Source organism: Meriones unguiculatus, chromosome 2 (genome assembly GCF_030254825.1).
Source record: "Meriones unguiculatus strain TT.TT164.6M chromosome 2, Bangor_MerUng_6.1, whole genome shotgun sequence".
NCBI lineage: Eukaryota > Metazoa > Chordata > Mammalia > Rodentia > Muridae > Meriones > Meriones unguiculatus.
In genome coordinates this window covers 96,933,239-96,948,426 of record NC_083350.1, presented here as the reverse complement: position 1 = coordinate 96,948,426, position 15,188 = coordinate 96,933,239, and the positions used below count along the sequence as shown (strand labels likewise).

The 15,188-nt window shown below is 41.1% G+C and overlaps 1 protein-coding gene across 6 annotated transcripts in view; it reads left to right on the top strand.

Moving 5' to 3' along the window:
* The window catches only part of Ano4 (anoctamin 4), a 400,373-nt gene that overhangs the window by 374,060 nt on the left and 11,125 nt on the right, over positions 1–15,188 (top strand). For all 6 annotated transcript variants that reach the window (XM_060377883.1, XM_060377881.1, XM_060377882.1 and 3 more), the window contains 3 exons: positions 4,860–5,012; positions 6,195–6,342; positions 12,546–12,665. In XM_060377883.1, coding sequence (XP_060233866.1) covers positions 4,860–5,012; positions 6,195–6,342; positions 12,546–12,665 — 421 coding nt within the window. The remainder of the gene's footprint in view (positions 1–4,859; positions 5,013–6,194; positions 6,343–12,545; positions 12,666–15,188) is intronic.

Below are 15,188 nucleotides of genomic sequence, written 5' to 3'. Positions count from 1 at the left end.
AGACAGGCTTGGGGCTCAGTGGCTCTGTGCTTATCTAGAATGTACAAGGCCTTGATTAAGATTCCCAGGCACCACAAATGAGCAAAGTTCAGAGGACAGTCATTTCAAAGTCTTCATAATATTGTTGTATCTTGCTCCTTGAACCACCAGAAGGAGCTGAAGTTGTAACCTGTAAGTATAGATATTTCTTAGCATGTTCTAGGTCCTGGATAGTCTCTCTCCCACTGTGTCCCCCGCATCCTCCACTGCCATATTATGGAACTGAATAGACAGGAAAATAAATGTTGGGAAATTCAGTGGGAAAAAAAAAACAGAAAGAAAAGTCATCACTCAACATGATTGACCCACATCCAGCTGACATCTGTTAAGCTTTACTCAGTACCAAGGAATCACTACATTTGGCACTAGAGACACAAAAAGGGAACATGACAGGGTGCTCAGCTTTCAAGGGTACATAGGCTAATGGGGAAGAGCCGGAGACAGAAAGTGTAGTGCAAGAAGTGTCAAAGTTACCGTAACATGACTCATGGGAAGTACATCAGGGCAACCATTTCTGTTATGGGAGGAAAGTGGCAGGAAGCAAGGAACATTTCACCTGGGCTATACTTAGTTAAGGAGCCAGTTTTCTTTAGAATCATACTTGTTAGTCTCAGTATGTATCTGGGGAGAAAATAATAATGATTTCTTGTAGGCTGCACTTTATAAATGTGTGTGCATCTACATATACATAATATATGTTCATATATATATATTTATATAGAGAAAATCTTCTGTTTAAGCTTTACAGTGTGGAGGTGAAATCAGAGTAGAGCTGGACAAGATGAATTACTTCTGAAGAAAGTAATCCTGGCTGGAAGAATTTGAAAATTAAAAGAGCAGTAGAATTGATGCTCAATGTTTCTTAGATTGCCTATGTCCTAAGCACCTATTGATATTTTTAGAGTTTCAATTATGCAACGGCAGAATGATACCACTTGAAAAAGAAATCAATGTGGGCATTAATAATAAAACTTAATAAAGGCAATTCATTAAGAGAAATCACCATTTTGAGTCTCTTAATAGACTCTCCCCATAAAGAAGGAAATGAACGATAATGCCCCCTGAAAAAAGCATTTATGTGGATAGAATGCTGCAGCTCCCGAGACATCACTGCAGCTTGGAACAACATGAGGCACATCACAAACAGACACAGGAATTCTATCTGCTTCCTTTTGGTTTTTTGATTTTTCCTTCCTGGATTTATTGTATTATTAAATACTATAACTTACTGAATTACAATACAGAGTGATTTTTTTAAAGTGTGTAAATCTCAAGTATATGGATAGATTTTCACAGATTTACACGCAAAAGCAGCTGTCTCTGCACAGGTAAGAGGCTGGCAAACTTGCCTCCAGGCCAAATGCAGCCTAGCGATTTTTATAAGTGATGCACCACACCCACTTTCTCGGGCACAAAGGCATCCTGTTCTAAGGGTAGGTGAAGAGAGTTGTGCTGCTTTATATGTCCACATACTCACTAAAGCTCACTAAATTTAAGGCTTTTTGAAATGCTCTACTTGGTATATAATAGCCTCTTACCATGGTGTTAATCTGAAAGTTTATGGCAACTAATAACACTAAATACCTTCCATCAGCTTATGACCATTTGGATATTCTCTTCGAATTTCCATCCAGACCCATGATTAGCCAGTATCTGGGAGGGGGCATTTTTTTCTTAGTGATCTGTGGCCACTGTTTACATTTTATAGATATGAGTCCTGTGTTAGTTGATTTTCTCATTACTGTGACAAAATGTCTGTCAAGGAAAAACTCACTGAAGGAGAGATTTGTTTTAGTTCCTGATGCAAGGGATAGTCCATCATGCCAGGAAAGATGTTCCAGAGCAGACAGCTCCGTGGATGCAGCAGCCTATGACAGCTTACGTCTCATCCAGACAGGAAGCAAAGGGCTAGAAACAGAACCACACTCTAAATATTAACCGTGCTTCCCCCAATAACCTACTTCCTCCAGATATACCCCAGTGCTTAAAGCAGTAGTTCCCAACGGGGTTGCATATCAGATATTTACAACACTGTATATAACACTATCAAAATTACTGTTATGAAGTAGCAACAAAGAATAATTTTATAGTTGGTGTCACGACAACACAAGGAACGATATTAAAGGGTCACAGCACTAGGAAAACTGAGAACTACTGGTGTAAAGGCTCCACAGTCCCCCAAATTAGTTCCACACAGCTGAATACCACATATGCAGTCATAGATGTATGCATACATCTCCTATTCAGACTGTCACATGTCAGATAAAGCTGCTGCAAGTCAAGTATCTTTCCTCGGTTGATGGTTTATCTTCCCACTCAGAATGATATCTTCAAAGGGACAAGTTTCAACTTTGCTCTCCTTCAAAATTAGTTCCTATTTCGTATTGACATTTCCAGTTTCTGCTTAAAACAACAACAACTTTTACTGCAGTGTTGGCTGGAGTTTAGTTAAAGCCCTAAAAGAATATATATTTTCCAATCGATGAATATGACATATTCCTGCATTTGTCTGTCTGCATTTTTCTCAATAGTTTTATTTTAGTGTAGCTTTGTGTTGCACAGGTTAAGTTTGTTACTAAGGACTTGATAAATTGTAGTGCAATGGCAAATAATGTTGCTTTCACAATTTTTCTGTTTGTTTGTTTGTTTGTTTTTCGTTTGTTTAGGAAATGGGGCTGTCTGGGGTTTTTTTATTTTGCCTTGTTTGGGGGTTTTTTTGGTTTTGTTTTGTGTTTTTAAATTCTGAGGATTGAACTCAGAGCCTCATGAATTTTAAGCACAGACTCTACCACAGAACTACATACAGAGCTCTACTTTTCTTTTTTTTTTCTGTTATGTTGCTACTATATAAAGTTATCATTGGCTTGTTTGTTGACCTTGCATGAATTAAATCTTCTGGAAACTAATATCAATGATATCTTGATTGTTAGCCTAGCCTTTAACCTCTAAGCCATCGCTCCAGCACATCAATTATAATTCATGGTGACTTTTTAAAAAACTCTTATATATGTTCTCCCACATCATCTACAGACTGATGATTTTATATTTTTCTTTCTCGTCATTAAACATTTGGGGTATTCTTGCTTTCTGCACTAAAACCATCCATCTAATCTGACGCGAGCTGACGCGGGCTGACGCGGGCTGACTCGGGCTGACGCGGGCTGACGCGGGCATCTTGCTCCTGACAGGACAGCAACGGCGTTCTATACGCTACTGTGACTAGTGAGATCAGCTACATTTTTCTACATTTCTTAGATTCAAGAAGTGTTCTCATACATCTATGTTTCTGAGAGTCATTATCACAAGTTCTGCTTTCGCCCAATGGGCCAGCTTGCTTTGCTGTCCAGGCCTTTCATCATTGTCAAGCCAGCGTTATTTAGTACCTAACAAATCCCTTCCATACACAAACCACTGCAGTGTGCATGTGGGACAGAGAAACATAACGAGGCCCCCGTTGCTACTTTGACAAAGCCCAGTATAACAAAAGAAAAGGGCAACAAAGCCATGAAGGCAAATAAAGTGCATTCTGTGTTTCTCAGCAATAGTGGAGGCTGCCAGATGAGGCCATGCAGCCCTAAATCTCTAAGAGGGCATTTTTGAGCTTAACCTTATAAGAGGAGTCACATTTCATCAGTTGATCAATACAGACATTAAGTGTATGTTTGATTTACAAGACCACAGGTCCATTGTGGCCAGAGCAAACGATTGTTTTGTTTTGTTTTGTTTTGTTTTGTTTTGTTTTGTTCAAACTCTGGGACATGATGGATGTTTGAACTTGAAGCTTAGAAACTGCCACAGAAGGATCACTCAGATCTTTGAATGGCATGGAGAATGGGGGACCTTGGTCTGTAGTTCCTGAGAACCTTCTGAAGCATTTCTTGTAGGAAGATGATTTGGCCTAGAACCAAGACTTGGTGAAGACTGACAGCAGTCCAGTGGGGAAAAGAGGTGAAAGTCGGGAGAGACAGAGCCCAAACAGGGACAGTGTAAAAGAGGGAGAAGGTAATGACGTATCGCTGATGAAACTTGGAGTCTAGCAGAGATCTAGTTTCTACCCAGGAGGACCACATGCGGAACGACTGTGGGGAAAGGGCCTGTCATATCAGGGTGTGCCACGTCGGCATATCTTAAGTATTGTGTGAGGAGATACTTTAGAAATACGCAAATACCCTATTTCTAGTGTTCCACCTACGAACTTTAGTACTCTCCCATGTAAAGTTTAATTAATGGTGGCTTTCTCTTCTCTCCATTCCTTCTATGTTTATTAATTAAATTCACTGTGAAGAAGAGCCACACTTTATTCCCTATGTGTTTTCAGTTCATATTTATCAGTATTTAATGTTGAGATGACTTTGACAACCTTTGGGCCGTGGTCCATTGCTGCTACGATTTTGTTGTGCCCAGTATTCCAGCTTCGGCCATTGACAGTGCCTACACATTTGTTCTGTTGGTGTGCCCCCATCATCGTTTGTTGAACCTTTATTTTCTTACATCACAAGACAATCCAGTATTCTTGTGTGTTTTTCTGCCGCAACCTACAATCAAACTTTCTGCCAAGAAGCTCTGGTTCCATTCCTTAGTAAGTGACATTTAGAGAGTATTGGAGTCTGAGGTAAACTTATGGCTCCTCAGATTCCATTGCTCTCAAGCCCAGGAGATACCTCTTGTCCAGTCTTGTGGTCATCTTTTTAAAGACAGGTTCCTTCAGTTTATAGCTCTTAAGTGATTGGGGAAATGACCCAACACAATGACACATTACTGTCTTTGTGAAGCTGCGATGGGAAACTAACATTCTTCATTATCTTCCTTTTCCTCCCTAGTCCTTCAGTTCGGATTCACAACTATCTTCGTGGCAGCTTTTCCCCTAGCACCCCTTCTGGCCTTACTGAATAACATCATTGAAATCCGACTTGATGCTTATAAGTTTGTTACACAGTGGAGAAGGCCTTTGGCTTCAAGGGCCAAAGACATAGGTAAGTTGGGTTCAGGCATCCTTTTGGGAAGACAGGAAACAGCTTGTAGGTCAGATTTAAAAGCCTGCCTGATGTGGAAGCACACACCTTTGATCTCAGCACTGGAGAGGCAATGGCAGGTGGATCTCTGTGAGTTCAAAGCCTGTTTGGTTTATATAGTAAGTTTCCGGGCCCACCACAGCTACACAGTAAGACCCTGTCTCTAAATAAATAAATACAAAAAAAAAAAAAAAAAAAAAAAGCCATACACTTTAGGAATTCTCAAGGTTTCATGTAAGCTGATTCAATCCATTTTTGAGAGAAAATAAAAAAACAAAAAAAAAAACAAAAAACAAAAAACAAAAACATGTCAGTTCTAAATAATATTATAAAGAAATAAAGCCGCCTACCTAGATTGCTTTAGATTTCCAGTGTTTTATGGATTTGTGCTTAGGTAGATTCTTAGTTTGTAAGACTTTAGAATCTAAAATTTTGATTCATCACTTTTAAAAGCAGATCTATTTGCCTCTTCCCTTTACCCACCTCCCACCCCAGCTTTCCTCAATGTTCTGACTCACGTGAAGTAAAGCCTGGTTTCTCTAGTGGCAGAAAAGAGCTTTGGTCTTTGCCTAGAAATGCTGAGCTGAGTTCGATGCAGAGCTCTAGAGAGCTGCTGAGACGAGGACTGTCTGATCCGTGTCTGCATCCAGTGCTGAGAACAGAGCGAGCTGGCACCAGCCAGTGGGTTGCGGCTGGGAAATGGACACAGACGATTTTGCTCAGAGTGGTCTCTTGCCCTCCAGATGAAGCGAGTGTTTAAGCAGTGGGCATTGGTTTGGGACAGTCTGGCAAGATGAGAGGAAGGGTCATGACCACTGAGATGCTTCCGGTCTGTTAGGGACTTGATGCTCTGTCCTCTCTCAGCAGCTGGCACGTGAGTGTCTTGGCGGCCAGGATTCTTTGACTTATGTCTGATGCTGACAGTAAGCCAGCAGCAGAAATGTAACAAGTACTTTAGCATGTGCACGAAACTACAGCGATTCCTTCAATTCTAAACTGTTTGGAAACACAAAATGGTAACTCCTTGTCAGAGGCATTGGAAAGTTAAAAGGGTGTACGAAAAGGCTTTCACAGGTCGGGAGCCTTGTTGTATTCATCCTTACTACCTGTAAAAGAACTAATACCACACTTCTATTTAAATAGGAATTTGGTACGGAATTCTTGAAGGCATTGGGATTCTCTCTGTTATTACGAATGCATTTGTCATAGCAATAACGTCTGACTTTATCCCTCGCCTGGTATATGCTTATAAATATGGACCATGTGCTGGCCAAGGAGAAGCCGGGCAAAAGTAAGTGCTGTAAAACGATTACAAAACTTCCATTGCTTAGCCATTGCATGGTGCTGGAACAGAGAGAGGCGTCTACACTGGGGCATGAGGCACACAGGCCCAGACAAGGCCTGTGGTAGGGGAAGTGAAATTATAACACTACACTCTCAGCCAAAGAAAACACATCCTATTTACCAAAGGGTTGGAGCTCAAACAAGTCTGACAAGCCTCGGATGGTATCTAATGTGAGAGCAACAGTTATGGTTTCCCTACCCTCTGACTCCTGCCGACTCTGAATTCAGAACTGTGTGAGATCCCAATGTGTGTGACCTAGCATAACATGTAGTTGTGGAAATGTTATGAATTTATAAAAAGATAATTCCTACGTGAGGTTCACACTGTCATGGTATGGAGACTGTAAAGTTTACGTGGGGATGTGGGACCCTGTACCTGAGAACCAGAAGGTATTCAATAGCATGAAGATTATTTTTCCCTAGCTATCTTCAGACTGCTGTCTATATTTGGACAGTCAAATTAAGATGCATCCCGATGTTCTGAGGTTCAGACTAAAATACATGTAGTCAGATGAAACCTAATCATCCTCATAACATGCCACCTATCTTTTTATTTCTGTTCTTTGCCAAAAGTCTTAGCATACACTATCAGTCCCTAAGGTCATAATCTAATAACTCTAGCTGTCTGCCTAAGGTCTTTGAATCCCAGAAAATCATCTTATATGAGCTGGCACCTAATAGAAACAATCCTGTTCCCTGGTTTACAGTCTGAGCCAATTTAATTTCCTCTTTTAGACATTGTAGGCAAATGGAGAAACTCACTTTAGCTGAGCCAACCTGGTCAGGATCCAGTTGTTTTGTCATTAATCCCACACAAATTCACTAAGGCATGGCTGATTGAGGGTTTTGATAAGGCCCACAGCCCAGCCGTCTGGGAAGTCTTCTTCTATAATAACAATGGGGCCATTAATTGTCTATCACTCATTGTCTAGCAACTTGAAGTGAGCATACAAACTCTAGAACAGAGACTTAAAGATTTGGCCTATGCTGCCCAGGCATTGCTTCCTACCTACAGCCACTGTCAACAGGCTCTGTCGGACTTACCCAGGAAAAGCTCTCCTTCCTGCAGCGTCTTTCAGAGATAGTCTTCAATTGGTTCTCAGGATGACTCCGAGTGGAACATGTATTGTTATCGTCCCTCTGGAGAGCAGAGCAATATTAACGAGGCAGGGACTAAACTCCACCACAACTGCTACAACCCGCACAGAGGTAGAGCCACACCCACACAGACCTGTCTGTTCTCAGCGCCAGGGCGCCAAATGGCTCTAGCTCATCTCACTGCAAACCTCCCGAGTTTAAGCCTCAGTAGTATTTTGATCCTTCCCTAGTTCCACTATATGGTAGAACCTGTAATTGATTTTTAGAGATTCAAAATGAATGGGGAACAGATTTATAGAGTTGATAGAGAACCAAAGATTTACAATTCTAGCAGTGTACATTGCTTAAAACAGTGTTCTTGGTGATTAGAATTTGCCTTTGTGATTAGAACGCTTGGTTCTATTTTATTACAGTATCTGTCCAGCTCTGGGAATTTTCTTTGCAAATTTTTCTTTATGAGCTATCTGCAAATTTCTAGGTTATGCCTCTTGTCTCTAATTCCACTGGCCATTATTAGTGTGTTTGTGTATGTGTATGTGTGTGTGTGTGTGTGTAGGGTAGTGTGGTGTGTATATGTGGTGTGTGCATGGGGGTGGTATTCCTTCATGAGTGTTAGCTCTGTTATCACAGGCACTTTACAGTGATTTTTTTTAATTCTCTGTTACCATTGTTTTCTTTTTTCTTTCTCTTCTTCCTCTGCTCTTTTTTTTTCCAAATTGAAAATGTACTAGAAATAAAAAATGCTTACAAAGTAGAAGCTCTACTTTGTAGTCTTAGAAAGTCGTAAGCTTTTGCAATGCCATGTGCAACTATAGTCAACCCCTACTTGTGACTTAAACCAGCTGTAGAAATGACAAGTTGCCATTTAAGTTGAACCTAAATCAGAGCCCATCACTGTGCCTCTCCACAGCTCTGTTACATCAGCGCCTCCCCTTTTCCTTTGGGTGACCTAAGCTCCTCCACAGATGACAGTTCCACTCATATGCCTAGCGCACTTTGGTTCCCATGCCCCTCATCCTGTTATGGCACTTCCTGCCCAGTGCTGTTCCTGGCTCTCCTATTGGTGCTGTTCCTAAGCAGATTGCAGACTGCTTAAAAAGAAGGATCACATCTTTCATGTTCTTTTCATGCCCATTAAAAGTAGAGCCACTTTCCTGGTGTGGATGCCCAGTAGTCACGGGTTCAAGGCTGCTGGCAGAAAGACAGTCTGTCTTAGCCAGGTCTGTCAAGAAAAGAAGTGGTTCAAGGCAAACAGTTTCTACATGTTGCATGCACAAGACTTTCGAGGGTTTCACTTTCCTCTTCGTGTGTTCTTCCTCATCATCTGTAGCTACACTTCACACTGCTCACTGTTTGGTGAAGAAGCCACCTCCTCTTCTGGGGTATCTTTACATGGGGTCCTTAACAAGGAACTTTGGGAATTTGGGGCAAGCATTAAGATTCAGGATCATGATAGGGATGCAGAATGCTCTGGGCCTCAGAACTACCATGTGACATATACATAAAAAAAACAGATGCCCATGGTTAGTTACTAAATCAAAGCTGTTTTTCCACAGAAACAGTGCTGTCATAAAGGGCTAGAGCCTTGATCAAGGACTCTGTGTTCATTTGCTGAGTTAGACACAAGCATATTGTATTAAATAATAGAGAACATAAATGTGTAAATCCTATAGTGACTTCTGTACTCATCATATTAGCTTGGGACACTTTATTATAAAACACATTTGCCTTTAAGTAGGTGAACCCAATCTTACTTCTCACGGCATTTCCAACCTTCAATTTCTATTCCCAGGCTGTATTGTCACAATACCTAAAACCTCAGAGACACATTTTATAGCTTATTCAATGACACTCAGCAGTGAGTTTGATCTGAAATGGGCAAACCTGAAAGTCAACTTCTGATTCTGCTCTTCCTCCTGATAACGATGACAATGGTCACGTGGTGTCCCTTGACTCGTTCATTAAGGAACTGAAAACAATAAGGAACCAATGTTTCCAAAGGAGAATTCTCACTTTTAAAGACATGAGACATTTTCAAAAGTTACATTTCAAAAAGAGATAAATTTGGGTCCTGAGCCAAACAGTGTCTTTTAGGAGAGATTTTCTAAGTCTCCTTACTTGGAAATGCTTCCTACTAGTCCTTTAAGAAAACTTCCTTCCTAATTACAAGAGACCGTTCTTTGCCTGGTACTCTTTTTTTTTTTTTTTTTTTTAGAATTTAAAAATAATTCTTTTTTAATTATAAACATAAGACATTGTTCACATGTGTAGTTGGAACAATAAAACCTATACATGAAATACACTTCAAGAGCTATTAGTAATTCCTCTATTCATATCACCATTACTACATACATTTTTCTACTTTCCTCCTCTTTTTAACTATTCCCACTTTCCTTTCTGCTCTTTTTCTGAGCTTAAATATTTGTTTTCTAACAAAAATATGTAACCAAATTTTGTCATCTGCTTGCTTCACTTAGTCCTACTTCAGGATCACTTTAAATTAATATTATTTATTGTTTTAAAATATTCATTCAGTGGTACTATCAAAGCAGATGCTGAGACTTTATGGCCAACTGTTGGGCAGAGTGCATGGAATCTTATGTAAGAAGTGGGAAATAGTAGGTTATAGAGAGGACAGGAACCCCACAAGGAGAGCAACAGAACCAGAAGATTTGAACGCAGGGGTCTTCCCAGAGACCCGCACTCCAACCAAGTACCAGGGATGGAAATAACCTAGAACCACTGCGCAGATGTAATCCATGGCAGTTTAGTGTCTAAAGTGGGTTACATAGTAATGGGAAGAGGGACTGCCTCTGACACAATCTGATTGGCCTGCTCTTTGATCACCTCCCCCTGAGGGGAGCAGCCTTACGAGGCCATAGTAGAGGACAATGCAGCCACTCTGGATGATATCTGCCTGGTACTCTGATTTTAGTGATAGCCCTCATTATTCTCCCATCAGCAGGAAAGTTTTATTCATCTGCGTCTCTGTGTCTCTGTTTCTATCTCTATGTTTCTCTCTTTCTGTCTCTTTGTCTCTGTGTCTCTCTGTCTCTCTGTCTGTCTCTGGAAATGGTAGTGGTATGCAGAGCATATGCCAGCAAACTGAGGAAAGGCATGGCATCTGCTTACGCTTTGTGGCGCTCCGGCTGTGACAATAAGTCAATGAGTTGAAAAACAGACATCACTGCCTGAACCATAAAATGCGAGATTTCAATTCCCTAAATCCATCAACTACTTGATGTCACAGTAATAGGATTTTGCATTGTAAAAAGAATTGGGGAACTATCGAAACAGTTCAGTATAAGTGGTCTTTCTCCTATGATGATTGAGATGTTATGGAAAAAAGATAACAATATCAGTTTTCTTATTCTATGTACATGTGAGTAACCAGCCACTGGAGGCACATTTTCAGCATGAGTCTGTGCCTGGCATTACATAAATATGCTTAGTAAATCGGTTCCCAGATTTATTCTTCCAATCTCTTTGGGTAAAGGATGGAGGATATCATTCATAAGACAGGTGTTTTATTTGAATTTAGATTTTGTCAATGGAAATTTTAAACAGAGCCAACAGACAACAGCTTTAATCTCCACAAAGCCTTGGCACTGCTTTGTGAGATAAGAGTACAGGCAGTGATATAGATAGTCCACACCAGTACAGCTTTTGCCAGTTCAGACCACGGCTCAGCCTAAGATGACTACTAAATTATGTGTGGGGAAACCACTGGCTCTCTCTCTGCAGCAACAATCACCAAGCGGCGAACATGTCTTCAGATCATGCTCTATACACGTCATTCATTCATCATTTCAAGGAGAAGTAGGTTCTCTAAGCTCAACTCATTTTTGTAATGGCCATGGTAAGGGTGGCGGTTCCTCCTGGGAAGGCTATGAAGAAGCCGTGTGCTTTCGGGATTGTTTGTGTCATCGTTTTGGCTTAAGATTTAGTAGCTTAGGTTAATCACATCAGGCACGATAATGAAGTGATTCTAAAGACCATGTTTTCATTCATTTCATAGTATGTGTTCACCTTCAAAGTACAAAGTGTACATAAAATGAATAACCACCAACTCAGTTTTGCTTACTATTGGCTAAATATAGAATTGTATGCTTTGCTCACAGAGTGTCATTTAATCCCTAAGTAAGTCTATGTGGTGGGCATTTTCTTTTCACTTAAAGAATTAATTACATATGGTGGGACAGTGAGATCACTCAGCAAGTAAAAAAGTTTGCTACAGAAGGCTTGCAACCTGAGTTCTATCCCCTAAATCTATGTAAATATGGAAGGAGGGAACTGACCCCACAAAGTTGTCCTCTGACCCACTTAGATGCACCATGGCATGTGCATACACACACACACACACGTACGCTCGTGTGTGTGTATGTGTGTGTGTGTGTGTCTTCCCCACACACAGACACTCACACAATAATAGCAATAATGATGAATAAGTTACTTTTAATTGAAAATTATATAGAGTGAATATGAGCCAAGCACAATGCTGTAAAAGGAAGCTGACAGAATGGTTGTTAGAGTTACTCACAGTCTACTCATTCAGTTCAGAAAGAGCAACAGAATCTCTGACATATCATTTTCCTCCCACCAAGTCAACTAAATTCCATGTTTCTGGATCTCAACAGTGCATAAAACTGCTGGATCCTAAAATAAAACCTTAAGACATCTGCTCTTCCCCCACCATCCTACAGTTCAGGAGGGAAGACACATGCATACAACCAACACCAGTACAAGCTCTAGAGTAATCCTGATCTAAGAGTAGTGGCACTTCAGAGAGGAGGGCGTGAGCCACGCTGACTCTGGGTGAGAAGTCTTCTCTGAACAGATAGTGTCTGAGTTGATCACTGAAGGATAAGTTACATTTACACCTCCAAACAAAAGAGTAGAGATTCCAAAGAAAAGGCGAACCCAAGCAGAAGCATGAAGGCCCGTGACGCATTCCTGGTGAAGTGAATTGGAGAGGAGGCGTTGCTGAGTTGGAGGTAAAGGGCATGAGCGCTGTTGTAATTATGCACTCTGCATCCTCTCATACATTCGCAGGTGTATGGTTGGCTACGTGAACGCCAGCTTGTCTGTGTTCCAGATTTCTGACTTTGAAAACCGGTCTGAGCCAGAGTCCGACGGAAGTGAGTTCTCAGGAACGCCCCTGAAGTACTGCAGGTGAGAGGGAGCGGCAGCGTGCTGTTTGCAAAGTTCAGCTGCTTCTAGCATGGAAAGGTTTTGCTGACAGGCTTCCTGCCTGAGTTTGCTGAAGCAGTGGTTAGCGTAAGGAGAATATACTGGGGGGGGGGGGGGGGGGGCGCGGGGGAATCTATTTTCAGGAAAAGAGAAAAATGCCCAGTGTTTGGGCAGAAATGTTTTAAAAATTTTAGTTGAGTATATATGCCTGATTATATTGTACTAACTAGGTTCTGGCAAACCTAGTTTTCCCGAATATAATTTATGTTCCCTGGCCAGGAAAAACAAACAAACAAACAAACAAAAAAAAACAAACATGCTTTGGAGAGGATAAAGGTAATTAAAGACTTTATGAAACAGGTTACACGAGCAATATAGATTATGTCTCACTTGCTTAATTTTTAATAAAAATTAAATAACAAAAATTAAGCAGTGTTTCTCAATTCTGAGGGCATTAAAAAATCACATGCTGTTTTTTTTTAAATTTGTATTAGTTTTTTGAGATTTCCATGCAATATAATTTTATCATATTCACTTCTCCGCTCATTCACCTCCCCTTTCTCTTTCCACCCAATTTTGTTTTCTTTTTTGTTTGTTTATTTGTTTGTTTTTAGCTCATCGAGTCCAGTGTGTCTGCCCACATGCTTTCAGATTTGTGGCCTGCCACTGGAGCACAGCCCACCATACTCCTGGGCAGTGCTCACGTAACCTCCGACTCAGCAACGCCTCTTTTTCAACTCACATCTCCCTCTAAAGTCACATTATGCCAGGAATGCGTCACGGGCCCTCATGCCCTGCTTGGGTTTGCCTTTTCTTTGGCATCTCTCCTCTGTTGTTTGGAGGTGTAAATGTAACTCAGATACCACCCATTCCGAGAAGACTTCTCACCCAGAGTCAGCGGGACTCACGCCCTCCTCCGAAGTGCCACTATACTTAGTAGGCACCCTTAAAGAAAGCTGACTGTCCTTCCAACACGTATCCGCTGCCAATAGTTTCCCCCTTAAGCTGGCCTTCATGCTCACTCTCCCTATCTGTGCTGTTATTTTGTCCTGCTTTAGCGTCCATAGGTCTGTCACAACCACTGTAAATTCATATGTGCAACTGCCTTGCTCTGTCCAGAAAACATGTTTTCTTAGAGTTATCCATCATCTCAGACTCTCATGGTCTTTCCACCTGGTCCACAATGATCCCTGACCTTTGGGAGGAAGGGTGTAACATAAACGCCTCACTTAGGATGGAGCATTCTACAGTATCGTATTCTCTGAATCATGGCGTATTGTGAGTCTACTGTGTTAATCACTATCTACTGCAAAAAGAAACTTCTCTTAATCAGGGCAGAGAAATACACAAATCTTCTGTAAGGTATCAGTTTAATAATATCCCTACTTAGAAGAAAAATAGTAGTAGATTCTTTCCTAGGGCCTATGACCTATCTAGCCACAGGTTCTTGGCCATATAATAGTGTCATTGTGAATTTCAATTTGTGTCACAGGTGTTACTTCCAATCGGAAAGTTAGTTCCTCACTATTGTACCAATGGGTATGTCCTACCAGGCCAAGTTATTATAGCTCAAAGACTTTGTAGCTGTGTAAGGGTGATAATCAGTTTACTCTTTCAGTAGTGGGCATAGCACCTCTCAGCACTGTTGGGATGGAGTCAGTACCAGCTTGATTGATGAGCATCTGGTGTCTTCAGCAACAGGATCTTACTGTCAGGTTCTGGAGGGTGAGCAAAAGCATGGATAGTAGTCTCTGATGTTTGAGGACCTATGGGACCGTAGTGGCTAACAACTCCAAAAAGGGTTACTCCTACCCATCACTGGGCTTTTTATTTGTTCGCCTGCAGTATCTAGTAGGGGTGCTGTTGCCCATTAACTAACACTGAAGATCTTTCAAGTGTTTATACAGAAACCTGCTACTAACGGGTTTCCTGAAGTACACACATACACATATAGAAAAGAGTTGAAGTGGATTCAGCTGGAGAATTTTAAATCCTTCTCTTGTTCAGACTGTAACCCAAACCGACAAGTGTCTTGGGGCCAATCCCCAGGTCGTTTGATTGACAGCCATTGAGGGCATGTGTACTACCTCTCTTTTCTTTCTTTCTTTCTTTCTTTCTTTCTTTCTTTCTTTCTTTCTTCCTTCCTTCCTTCCTTCCTTCCTTCCTTCCTTCCTTTCTTTCTTTCTTTCTTTCTTTCTTTTTGTTGTTGTGGTTGCTGTTTTTTGAGACAGGGTTTCTCTGTGTAGCCTTGGCTGTCCTGACTTGCTTTGTACACCAGGCTGGCCTCAAACTCACAGAGATCTGTCTGCCTCTGCCTCCCCAAGAGCTGGGATTACAGGTTTGTGCCACTGCACCTGGCTGTTCTACTTTTATCTCTTGCCCATACTATATAGTCTTGTGGTTCCAAAAATCCAGCTGAGATATGAGCAGGGTCCTGGTTGATTGTAACTTGTTCCTCTGCAACACATGTTCATGCTCTCTCCCTTAAAAGAAAATTAAGCTATA